Below are 13,187 nucleotides of genomic sequence, written 5' to 3'. Positions count from 1 at the left end.
CACAAACCACGACATATCAATCCCTCACTACCCCAAGTAAAATTGCTTGTTCATCTTTCCTGGTATCTTGAGCTGTAAAATTATTCAAGTGGAGGTCACGAGCAAAGCAGCTTAACTTTGTCTATTGATTTTAATGAAAAATTGAAACACTTGATAACTAATTTCATTATATTGCCATAGCACACAGCAGTTTTCTCTTTTGCCAACACATAACTTTACAGCGAACATTCAAAAAATGTAGGTAAAGCAAAACCTTTCAAAACTAACACTGAACTTACTGCAAGTGAAACAGCATTTACCCAAATGAGCCACAAAACACGGCGGTGGCACAGCATACCACACATTTACCCAAACTACTTCCATGATGCTCGCAACAAGCTGCCAGCACCCTCTGTTTTTTTTTTTTTTTCCCCAGTAAATCATTAATAGCAAATTTAAATTGAGTCAAGCTGGACTGTGACATTAACTAAGTACTTACCATGACAATAATCCTGACCGTGAGAGTGTCCATGGCTATGGCCATGATGAGCGTGCCCGTGGGCATGTTTATGGTCATGGCTGTGACCGTGACCTCCGTGACTGTGTCCGTGGCTGAGACCACCGTTAAATAGAGAATGGCTGTGTTCATGCCCTACAAACAAATATCACCATCAGAGCGCACATTTAAAGTGTTGAATAAAAGTATGCTTACGTTTGTTTCTAAGCTACTCGAAACGTATTCATCTTTTAGGTCATCTTAAGGTACGGCTTTAAATAAGTTAAGAAAATTAACACAAGCTGTTTGTCATCTAAATCTATGCTGTGCAGCCATATAAAACACACACCTGGTTTGAGAAGTCAAGTGCTTTTACACATTCCCACTTCTGAGACAAGTTGTGCTACACTTTTAGTACAATTTGAAAAATGCACACCATTAAAAATAGCTGGTTTAAGAAACCAGAGATTTGCTATCATTCATAGATTAAAAATTCAAGCTTAAATTGCTGCTTAAAGACCAAAGACTATTTTCTTCCACCCGTCTATACCAGTTTATATGTTATGCTGAAAGAGATACCAATACCTTTGCAGAAAAAAAAAAACCCAAAAAAACAAACGACCAACAAACCCCAAAATGTTTACCATATATATTTAGGCAAATTCATTCTGCATTTAAATTGAAAAGACACTAAGTTGAGAAGCACCTAAAGCTGAATCATCCCATACTTAAATATTTGGTTCAGACACTGTTTTGTAAATTTTCCAGCCAAGACCTCGCTTAACTCCAGTTTAATTTTGTCCAAAAGACACTCTGCAAATCTCTTCCAATAAGGTGCAGAAGAGTGCATGTTCCAGAGAGCAGATTCTGGAGTTCTAGGTCTTCCAGTTAATGGATATTAACATAAGAAGTATGGTAGTGACATACCAGGGCTAGTGATAAAACATAAAAGACAATATTGCAACAAGTCACATATACATTTGGCTAGGATTGCCACTAAAAAGACATTAAAATTTAATCCTGGGGCTCTCGTTGGAGGATTATAGGGTCCTGGAACACAGGGTGCCAAGAAAGGGAACAGTACTGAAAATCATAGACATCCTACCAGAGCCATGTGAATGCCCATGACCTCCATGTTGAAAAACAAATATTCCTATAAGATTTACAATGAATCCTAGTATAGAAACAGGAAGAAGTCTCTCATGGTGCACATCAGGAGGCTCAAGTGCTCTCTATCAAAAAAAAAAAAACCAAGAAGCAAACATAGAGGTTTACAATCTCTTTACATTATTAAAAGGTACTGAAAAAACTGCTTAGATACAGGAGCATTCTCATACAAACAGGCAGATATAAAGACATAGTTAGAAATTACTCAGGACTTCCAGTTTATGGGATGGTACACAGAATAATTCTTACAAGTTGAAGTTTTATTATTAATGCTGTGAAACTATGGTAGAATATTCTGACAGTCTAGCTAATTTTTATCATAAGATTTCATAATGCTGTGGGATGTGGCTCAACACTACACAAAAACATTCAAGTTCGTTGTAATACGTGGATTGTCCACGTCATCCAGACAACTTCCCAAGAGCCTAGAATGCCATTTATTCCTTTCTCCTTAGAAGGGTGAGGAGATGAGGGGAACGAAATGAAGACTGAGAACAAGTTGTGGCATTTTTCAAAACTTCTGAAATCTAGATTGATTTTTTTTTTTAATTTTTTTTTTACCCTACTTTCTCTGGAAGTTTTTTTTCACTAAGACATTATAGGCCTAACACAATTCGCATCGGAAGCCCAGTGTTGAAGAGTGTAAATTATTATTAACAGGGGAGAGAAACATTCACCATCTGTCCACAGGGATGAAAGGTACAGGCAACAGCAAGACAACGAAACTTTCAGCAGATGTAAAATTTTGAACTGACAGAGAGAAAAGGAGTCACCATCGCAAGCAAAGGGAATACTTAGTGCGGGAGTTAAGACCAGCAGGAAAAGAATGATGTTTCAACATTACCCTTGACCCTTCCAGTAGTAGTTTTTAAATTTTTCTACTAAGTTTTGCTGCTGTTTCTAGATTTGGAGTGAAGTTTTCCCAAGCTTTTAGGCAATTTCAGCCCAGTTTGTACTGATTTTGAAGTATTTACAGGCTTATCTATACAAAGGATATGTTCCTGAAAGCTCTTCCTAGTTCTCTATTAATTAAAAAACCAACCCACTAGAATGTATTCTGAACTAAGGGTCTAAACAAATTTATAGTGCATCTCCCATTAAAAAGTAAAAGCGTTAATGCCAGCTGATCAGAATCAGTTATCAATTTTACTCTTAATCCTACCTCACTTCAGTGCAGACACCCTTGATGTCTAAATTGTCATCTTGAAATTATCACCTGAACCATCTTGTAAAAAACAAAAATTCAAGACAAGCAGCCTTGTAAACGTTAAAGCTGTTACTACTTGCCATTGATATCAGACTTCAAGATTTGGAAGATAATGCTCTTTCTTTAATGAGTTAGTCCAACTTCGTCACAGAATGTATCCCCATTTCTTATGGCTAACTTCTCTCCTCTCAATAACTAGTTCTTGCCTTTCTTTCCTGGCCTCATTTGTCCTTTAACAATGAGAAGTAAAGATCTTTCTATGACACACTTAACTGGCTGAAAAAAGGACAGGGTAAATCTCACAGAATCTTCCCACACAGTCGAAATACACTAGTAAGAAGCTAGTACGGATACCCTGAAAAAACTGGGTTTCTCGGTCACAAAACAGCAATTTCAGATGGCCCTATTCTGTGTTCAAATCACAGATTTTTAACCAATTATGAACATAATCAATTTCAATAATTTTTATCCCCATTAAGTATGCTCTACAAATAGAAATGTGACAATTGATAGTGCGATTGACTTCGTAACATACCTCAACACCTTCAGAAAAAATGAAGAATGCTGTAAAGATGAGGAATAAACCATTTACAAAACCAGCAAGTACTTCTGCTCGAACATACCTGCAAGAAACAAAAAAGCAACAGCAGATATTACCACCTCCATTTAAAAGCTGAAAATTAAAAGTGGAACTTAAGAGTGGAGTACAATCTCCTAGTTCTCAAACAGTTGTATCATACAGGTACTTGTAAATGGAAGATGCAGTATATAAACTACAGATAAGCATATGGAATTCACAAGGTTGTATTTTGACAGAAATTACCTGATCTAGATCATCCATTACCTGATCTAGATGAAAGAAAACTTTCAATACTTCAAAATCTTCCCATTTAAGATCATCTCTACTGGAAGTTATGGTATAAAGGTATATTTGGAAGCCACAAACTAAGAAATACGTGCAAGGTGTAATCGAAGTCTGCTGATGTAAAGTTCTGTTTAACACCAAACAGCCATACATTCATTTGCTCCCCCTCTAGTAGGGGGATTTTTAGTAAAAATTTTAAGTAGGAATTAATTATTTCCGCTACTGATTTTTTTTTCCAGTAAAAACCAGCCAGGTTAGAATAACATGTAATTCCAATGAAGCAAGCATCAGACTTAATAAATTGTGACTGCTCTCTAATAAACGGAACACCAGCTGTTTAAATGCAGAGCAGTAATTAATAGAGAACCTGCTTTCCTTGCAATTAGTTCAGGGTACAATCAATTCTTCCTGAATTGATTTCCAGGCATACTGGGGTTTCCACCGTAATAAAACAGCGCTTTAAGTTTCAAACTACACGACCCACGCTTAGGCAAGACAGCTGAAGCTAAATACTGACATTCAGGTCAGTAATGCTAGGGGGAGGATGCAGCAACCCATGTTACTGCTCATTTGCTGTTAATTAATCAGTATCACCGATTAATGATATTGTATCACCAGTATTGTTTTATAGGGCACAACTGCACCGTGCAACGGAGCCAAGCGCCCTTCCAACGGAGCCAGCGGCAGCAGCGGTACCCACGAAGGGCGGTATGGGATGAAGTACCTCAGCCTTGAGGATCTGCCTTAACGGTGGCCGCGGCTGCCGGATCCTGCTGGTTCTGAGCAGCATGGCTTATCTCAGGTGCAGCATCCCCGACACGCAGCTCCTTTCAGCGGTAACTCTCTCTTCCAAAAGGCGGCATGGGGCACCAGCAGCCTGAGACCCCCCGTAACGCCCCTCGCTGCGCCCTGGGGACAAACCCGGGACATGGCTGCTCTCACTGCGCTGCTACCATGAGCCGTGACAACGCAGGGCAACCTTCTGCTGTGTAACTCGTTTCCACTAGTATCATCAGAGAGATCTTAGAAGTGATAAACCTTGCTCCCCAAAAGCAATGCCTTCACGTTTTTACTATTTCTAGGGGGACATTAACTTAAAGGTTTACATAACTCGCCTTAAAAAAAAAACCCACTCTTTGAACACAGCTTTTCCACGTTCTGCAAAAAAAAGGTTTTGTTCATATAGTGAAAAATTACCACCTAGACATTTACTAAAATATATTAAGGTAACAGCCTGAAGTTTCTTACCCATATGAGAAAGCATCGTTTGACCTCCATTTCGAAATAACCGAAGCTGCTAATCCAGCCAATAGAGCAGTACAGTCAAAAAACATATGAAAAGAATCTGATATTAGACCTAAGCTGAAAAAGAAGAGGAAAAAAAAAGTTATGTTCCGTACACTATGTGTTGACTATGAAAAAACCAGCATTTAATCCTTTACTAGCAGAATACACTGTGCGTCTAAGCTTCAGACATGATTTTGCTAGCACAGAGGAGAAACCCATGCTAGATCACCAATACAAATATGACGACAAAACTGCTTTTGTCAGCTTAGGGAGGCGCTTTGGAAGAGTGCTTGGCAAAAAATCCTCCTAGCATATGATTTTGGTGGTAGTGGGGGTACTTTCCATGGACACAAACCAAAGCCCTTGGAGTAGATATACCCACAGCCACATCTCTCACCAACATAATTCTACTGGCAGGTATTTGTTCTTAAATTTCGATTTACAGTTTGCCATATGAGCAAATTTGGCTAGAAAAGTGTGTATACACACAAGTTGCATTTAAATACTGACCCCACGTAAGGCTGTAAAAGTAGTATTTCACATCTAGTTAAAAAAGAAAATTGGGTTTAAAAATACTGCTTTTGAGTACCTATTACACACACTGTATACACAGGTTAACTAGTGCAATAACACTAAAACTATTCTGCTGAAGACTACCCCTACCACCACAGCGATGGCACTAAGTGTTTACAAAAGCAATTTTCTCAAATCCATTTTCAAGCTTGATAGTTGGGAAGAGTTTTCACACACAGGGAAAATTGGTCAGAAATTCTTTAACGTCTGCAGTAAAAAAAAACAAACCCCAATGAATCAAGAATCAATCAAAATAAAGTTTCGTAAAATTTTTATAAACTATAACAAAATTGTTTAGGCCTGTAGAGACTGAAGGCTTCTACTTGCACCAGACCTGCATTCTTACTCATTTATTGCTGCTCAGTCTCCAAATTTCCAATCACAGACCTTCAGCCAGTGTTTTAACCTGAATCATAAACAGGTGTAGAATTTATCCAAGCTGCATCTAGTTCTTCTCACTATAACAGACTATGATGAGAGAGGGGTAAGTAACTAACTACATTATTTCACAGCAAAAAGCAAGGTTTCCGGCATCCTGATCTCTACTGGGATCACGCACGTCCAAGGCTAACATACCGCGGTGAAGCTACGCTAAATCAAAGGAAGCAACGATAGTAATCCTGCGAGCACAGAGCTCTATCGACGATTTTAAGAAATAAAAATGCGGACAAGAGTGCTAAGTCGCTATGGATGGCTGCTGCTTCATTTTGCTAAGTGTAAAGACAGCAACCATTTGCTCCTTTTGCTGGTGATCACCATTACTCTTCTAGTTTGACTGGAGTATGTCCACACAGAAACAAAAGCAAAGACTTGCTCCAACTGTGCTTTCAGCTGAATGGATCCGAGCTAATTCCAGTTCAAAAATGATAGCGTGGTATTAGAACAATGATGAGCCACTGCTTGTAAACCTTATCAGCGCTCAAATCTTTGCCTTACCAGCTGCAAGGCATTGACTAGAAGACACATGCTCCCCTTTGGTCTAGAAGCTGAAGGAAGCAGAGGCTGAAAGACCACTTCTTAAATGGTTTATTTCAGTGACCAACGCGCAACTACAATCTTGACTGACAAACACGGGAAAAGTTTAGCGTGCTGGTTTACCCTGCAAAGTTCAAAGCAGCTTAACTTAGCTCATGAGTTACCCAGTCAGTAGAACTCGTATCAGTTTGTAGGCTGCATGTAAACTGGATTTAACACCACACACAACAGTCGCCCAATTTTACTAATTTACTGAACATAAACAGGTTCCGTAAGTGTGCAAGGAAGTATGTGCATCAAAACACAAAAATTTGATACAGAGGTACTGATGAGCATTTGTTATTACGACTGTCCCAAAAGTTCCATTTTCCCAAACCTTTGGTTGCCTAAGAACAATTAGGTACACAACGCAGTTCTGAAGAACAAAAAGCAATTACTGGTAGTGATGACAGCCACGTTTTCACACTGAAGTCAAATACAAAGTTTCATTAGCCAAAATTCGACCTGCTTCACATTAAGAAACCAAACCGTCTCAGCCTGACTGAAATCAATTTCAAGGTTAATCTGAAATGTTTCAGCTGAAACACTCACCTGTGGACAAAGTGGGTTTGGAGGAGAGGAGAGAGAACAAAACTCTTGCACTCTCTCTGTATTTACTTTATGGACATGTACAGAGAGGTATATATACACACAACTATAACACATTTAAGGCAGAGGATGATGCCATGCTAAATTGCCCTGAGGTGCGCTAGCCACCAAAGCAGGAAATGGATGAAGCTGTTCTGAACGAACTTTAAAGGAAGGCCAGAGATTTTAGCTGGGTGCCTGTGAAGCAGCAGACTGGAATTCCCTATTGAATTCCTAAAGGGTGTAGGTGACAGCTGCCCCCTCCCCAAAACCAGGTGACATCCCTGCTCGTTTTAGGTTTGGTTCTGAGCAGTAAGGAAGATCTGGTAGGGCAAAAAAAACCCCCCAAAACCCAAAAAATACACCAAACACTCAGGTAGAAGGTAGTTAGGGTGACAGGAACCTTAAGTCTGTAATGATTACAAAATGGAAGGAATAAGCATGGCTAAACAGAGATAGCTAGTGGTTTCTGACAGGGGGTTTTGTGTAGAGCTGCCTGGGAAAGAAAAGCGTACAAGGACCGCTACTGAAACAAAATCCCATACTAGCTCTAGAAGCAGAAATCATACAGCAAATTATCACGGCACCGTGCTCACAGCTGCAAATCTCACAGAGGCAAGACTTACCGTAGGTGCAACGCCAACTATGCTGCAGCTTGCCAAGTGTGCTGCTCGCAATACCTAAGCTAGCATCTCCAGGCAGCCAGAGGCACGGGGGTTTATCAACAGGAGTTATCAACAGGAGTCGGCACAGACTGCGCCTGCAACGCAACTCGGCGCTCGGCACAAGCGTGCTCTGTGTTACAGGTACAGCTACGAGAGATTCAGCCGCACAAACCATAGGAAGCCTGGGAAGAGGCCAATCTGATTTATAGAATCATAGAATGGTTTAGGTTGGAAAAGCCCTTTAAGATCATCCAGTCCAACATTAACCTACACTACCAAGTCCACACTAAACCAATCAAGGGTAGACCAGACTGAACCATGTCCCCAAGTGCCACCTCTGCCCGTTTTTTGAACGATTCCAGGGATGGGGACTCCCCCACCTCTCTGGGCAGCCTGTTCCAATGCTTGACTACCCTTTCCGTGAAGAAATTTTTCCTAATATCCAACCTAAACCTCCCCTGGCGCAGCTTGAGCCCATTTCCTCTCGTCCTATCGCTAACTACTTGGGAGAAGAGCCCAACACCCCCTCCCTGCCCCCTCCTGCCAGGAGCTGCAGAGCGATCAGGTCTCCCCTCAGCCTCCTCTTCTCCAGGCTGAACACCCCCAGCTCCCTCAGCCGCTCCCCACCAGCCCTGTCAGACCCTTCCCCAGCTAATTTCTCGGATTTCATCCGAGGCTTTTTTTAAATGACCTGTAAATTAACGAGACCTTAAAAAAACTGGGTGCAAAGTGATTACTAAAATAAACAAGCAACCCAGTCATCCACTAGTGACATGGGATGCATGCAAGAACTTCCACTGGAACACATCATCCAGAGTGTGATCTAGTAGAAACCCTGTACTCAAACACGTTGCGTCTAAATGAGGACACTTCCGTAGTTGATTTAATAACACAAGTTTAATACCAAATTACACAAGCATGCACATAATAGCATTTTAAAACAGAACAGCCCAAGTTGCAGATTTCGACTTCAAACAAGCGCTCAGCTAGCAAAATGCTACATCCAGCTCTGTTGTCTGTGCTTTGAGAACATCAACGTGCCAGAGCGTTTGTAAGAGAATCACATAAGTGAAAGAACAACTATGTGAGTTCAGGAAACAACTTACTTAGCAAGCAAAAGCTAAGGAGAATGCAAGAAGTAAGCATTAAAAAAGAAATTAAAATTAAAGACTTTTAGAACTTGCTGACAAAAATTTGGGGGGCTGAAATCATAGATTTGATCTTGAAACAAGAATACCCTAGTCAAAGAACTCTCAGCAATCTGCTTAAATTTAAATGGACAAAAGTGTAGTTTTCAGAATAACAATTAAAAAGAAATTCCTTCGTCTGGGGAAGCCAAGGGAAGAATCATCCAAATAATCATGGCAGCCTGTTAGCCTTGCTATCTTAACGCTCACTGACACCACCAAGGACACTAGAGAGACCAGAATTCAAGACCGTGCTTCTAACACTTGCAGCATCAGGCCCTGGCCATACCCAAGATAGGCGACAGGGGAATAACGAAGTGCTCCAAGATGATACAGAAAATGCCCTTTACAAACGTTCCGCTTCTGCGTCTCTCGGTGGAGAGCAAAGGAGCTGTGTTTTTCAAATTCAAGAAATAACTGTCCCTATAGGGCTCCTTGTTTGCTTGGTATGTGTTTGTTCTTCCACGGCAGAAACCATCTGCTTCGACCAAAGGCACGCCTCATTGTATTTTCTGCTACTACTCCTCTCTACAAGAGAGATACTTGCCAAGATACTGTTTTGTTCTAGCCCAAAATCTAGGCTTAGATCTTACGTAAAGATACCCGAAATTAGCGACTTGAAATATAAACAAGAGGTCCAACTAGTGACCAACCAGCAAATCCCAATGCTTAATCTCTACTATGAACAAAAATAAGAGTCTTAACTCCAGTAAGCCCAATTCTTCAGTGACAAATTCCTGGCAAGCATCACTTCAGTTTCTCAGTTTAGTTACCTCATATACAGGACTTTTTCTGGTATAGATTTAATTTCTGGTCACACTACCAAAAAAAATTATTATGCTTAACAGAAAGGCATCGGAACAAACTCACACGGCACATAAAGCTCTTTATACCTGAAGCACTGAGGAAAATTTTTGCATCTTCTGAGCTATTAAAAAACATCCATACTTGCATAAACGGGCAAAGCATACAATAATCCTCACACAATTGCAAAGTGAATCAATGTCAAGGTCAAAACCAAGCACATCCAAGATGGTCCGCACGTTGCCAAGACCGTCTGTGTGCTCACTAGTGCTGCGGTAGCAATTACTGTAACCAAGGTTAAGGATTTTATAGTACAGTTTGAGATTCAGAGAAAAATGATAAACAGTAGGATGCAACTGTTTCCAAATCCACATTACTGCCTTCACTCAAGGCTCTTAATCAAGAGTCCTGGTAATCTGTGTCCATACTACGTCTTTTGATAGACTACTTTAAATTCCATGTAGAAGGACACACCGTTGGGCTCAAATAAGACATTTCCATGCCTGTCCACTTCAAACTGAAGTATTGATTTAGAGACTGGAATACCACCACAAAACAACTCTACCGGAGATACTGCTACCGTTGTCTGTTCTCTACCTGTACGCCATATGCCAACACTAAAGTTATTTTGCATTTCTGCTTATATTTTACTACAGATTTTTCAGTAGCAATTTAGTCAAGTCCCTCCTGGTTTTTTCTCCCTTTGTGAATTTACGTGCTACGTAAAGAACCGCTTAGCTATACCAGGACACTTATAGACCGGGACATCTCGCTCAGAGACGAGGATGCTTGGTGCAGTGCTGGGTTTTGCCACCCAGCTATCAGCTTACAAACGAAGCCACATCCCCGGACAAAGGATCTCTGTGGCCAGCAGCAGGCACGGAACGGTTATGACCCCTGGGTGCCGTAGCTCACGCCCAGGCCAGGCATGCTCCTCAGCAAAGAGCTGAGCAGCGCGGCCGGCAAGGCGGCAGTGCCGGGGAGCGTTCCCCCACACCGCGCCTGGCCGTGCCCCCAGGCAGGATTACCTCCCCCCCGAGCTGCTGGGATCCTGCAGAGGGGATGGCGGAGCCGGTCACAGGACCTCGGAACCGTTTAGGTGGGAAAAGACCTCAAAGACCATCAAGCACCTACAAGAAAGACATTGAGGTGCTGGAGCGTGTTCAGAGGCGGGCAACGAAGCTGGTGAAGGGTCTGGAGAACAAGTCTTATGAGGAGCGGCTGAGGGAACTGGGGTTGTTTAGCCTGGAAAAGAGGAGGCTGAGGGGAGACCTTATCGCTCTCTACAACTACCTGAAAGGAGGTTGTAGTGAGGTGGGTGTTGGTCTCTTCTCCCAAGTAGCTAGCGATAGGACAAGAGGAAATGGGCTCAAGCTGCGCCAGGGGAGGTTTAGACTGGAAATTAGGAAAAATTTCTTTACGGAAAGGGTGGTCAGGCATTGGAACAGGCTGCCCAGAGAGGTGGTGGAGTCCCCATCCCTGGAGGCGTTTAAAAAACGGGTAGATGTGGCACTTCGGGATATGGTTTAGTCTGGTCTACCCTTGATTAGTCTAGAGTGGGCTTGGTAGTGTAGGTTAATGGTTGGACTGGATGATCTTAAAGGTCTTTTCCAACCTAGATGATTCTATGATTCTAAGTCCAGCTCTGCAGCCCTCAGCACAAGGACACGGAGCTGCTGGAGCGGGGCCAGGGGAGGCCACAGAAATGCCCCGAGGGCCGGAGCCCCTCTGCTGCGGGGCCAGGCTGGGGGGGCTGGGGGTGCTCAGCCTGGAGAGGAGGGGGCTGCGGGGAGGCCTGAGTGCGGCCTGGCAGCGCTGAGAGGGGCTGCAGGAAGGGGGGGGCAAGCTTTTAGCAAGGCCTGTGGTGACAGGACAAGGAGTGATGGGTTTAAACTAAAGCAGAACAGATTTAGACTGGGTATAAGGAAGAAATGTTTCACGCTGAGGGTGGTGAGGCAGTGGCCCAGGTTGCCCAGAGAGGCGGTGGAGGCCCCATCCCTGGGAACATCCCAGGCCAGGCTGGACGGGGCTCTGAGCACCCTGGGCTGGTTAAAGCTGTCCCTGTCCCTGCAGGGGCTGGGCTGGGTGGGCTCTAAGGGTCCCTTCCCACCCAAAGCACTCTGTGATTCAACGATTCCAAGCCCAGCCGGTAGCCCAGCACCGCCAGCCCCACCGCGCTCCCGGCCGGGGGACGCTCCCCAGCGGCCCCCACCGCCCAGCCCGAGCGGCGCCTCCGGGGGCCGGGCCCGGCCGCAGGGCCCCGCCGAGAGGCAGACGTGGCACTGGCCGAGGCGGGAGGCGCCGCTTCCTGCGCGCCGGGAGCCGCTCCCCGCCGCCGGCCGGGCCGGGCCGGGCCGCCCCGCCGCCCCCGGTACCTGTTACTCCAGATGCCGTAGAGCAGCTCCACGAAGGCGAAGGAGAGATTGAGGCAGAGGAAGAAGAAGAGGTTGCGGGAGGTCTTGTCGGCCAGGATGGACCTGCGCACGGAGCACACAGCGGGTCACCCGCCGCCACGGCGGCAGGCCGTGCCCGCTGGCCGGGCGGCCCGGGCGCCCCTGGGCCCCGGCCCTCCCCAGCCCCTCCGCGGGGGCTCGGCCGCGGCCCCGGCCCCCGCTACGCCCCGTCCCGCCGCGCCGGGGGCCGCTCACCTGAACCAGCCCGACACCTTCCTCAGGAGGTTGAATTTGGGCGGTTTGTACTCATCGTCCTTGATGGAGAGGGGCAGCATCGTGCCGGGGCCGCGGCGTGCCGGGGCAGGCGGGGCGGCGGCGCTCCCCCCGTGCCCGGCCCACGCGCCACTACACTTCCGCTCGGCCGCCGCGCGCCTGCGCGCCGCCGCACACGGGGCCATGGGGGGCGTGGCGACGCGGGGGGGCGTGGCGACGCGGGGGGGCGTGGCGACGCGGGGGGGCGTGGCGACGCGGGGGGGGCGTGGCGACGCGGGGGGCGTGGCGACGCGGGGGGCGACGCGCGGGGGGGCGTGGCGACGCGCGGGGGGGCGTGGCGACGCGCGGGGGGGGCGTGGCGACGCGCGGGGGGGCGTGGCGACGCGCGGGGGGGCGTGGCGACGCGCGGGGGGGCGTGGCGACGCGCGGGGGCGTGGCGACGCGCGGGGGCGTGCGACGCGGGGGGGCGTGGCGACGCGCGGGGGGGCGTGGCGACGCGCGGGGGGGCGTGGCGACGCGGAGCGGAGCGTGCGCTGCCCGCGCTGGCAGCGCCGGCCAAAAAAGCGAAGCGAAGCGAAGCGAACCAAGCCGAACCCCAGCAAACACCACCAGAATGAACCGAACCGAACCGAACCCCAGCAAACCTGATCTCCTTTGATGGCCTGGTGACCCGCCTGGTAGATGATGGA

At 45.8% G+C, this 13,187-nt stretch overlaps 1 protein-coding gene across 2 annotated transcripts in view; it reads right to left on the bottom strand.

Annotated features, from left to right (window-relative positions):
* The window catches only part of SLC30A7 (solute carrier family 30 member 7), a 31,982-nt gene extending 19,422 nt beyond the window's left edge, over positions 1–12,560 (bottom strand). Inside the window, exons 1-6 of one of the 2 annotated variants that reach the window (XM_075710851.1) lie at positions 12,481–12,560; positions 12,208–12,309; positions 4,963–5,076; positions 3,385–3,472; positions 1,581–1,707; positions 479–631 (exon numbers count right to left, since the gene is read on the bottom strand). In XM_075710851.1, the coding sequence (XP_075566966.1) occupies positions 479–631; positions 1,581–1,707; positions 3,385–3,472; positions 4,963–5,076; positions 12,208–12,309; positions 12,481–12,560 (664 nt within the window). The remainder of the gene's footprint in view (positions 1–478; positions 632–1,580; positions 1,708–3,384; positions 3,473–4,962; positions 5,077–12,207; positions 12,310–12,480) is intronic. The other variant, XM_075710852.1, reaches the window with a different exon arrangement.
* Between the last annotated feature and the right edge of the window lie 627 nt (positions 12,561–13,187).

The sequence above is a fragment of the Pelecanus crispus genome, chromosome 5, assembly GCF_030463565.1.
Source record: "Pelecanus crispus isolate bPelCri1 chromosome 5, bPelCri1.pri, whole genome shotgun sequence".
Lineage (NCBI taxonomy): Eukaryota > Metazoa > Chordata > Aves > Pelecaniformes > Pelecanidae > Pelecanus > Pelecanus crispus.
This window is presented reverse-complemented; position numbering and strand designations above follow the sequence as displayed.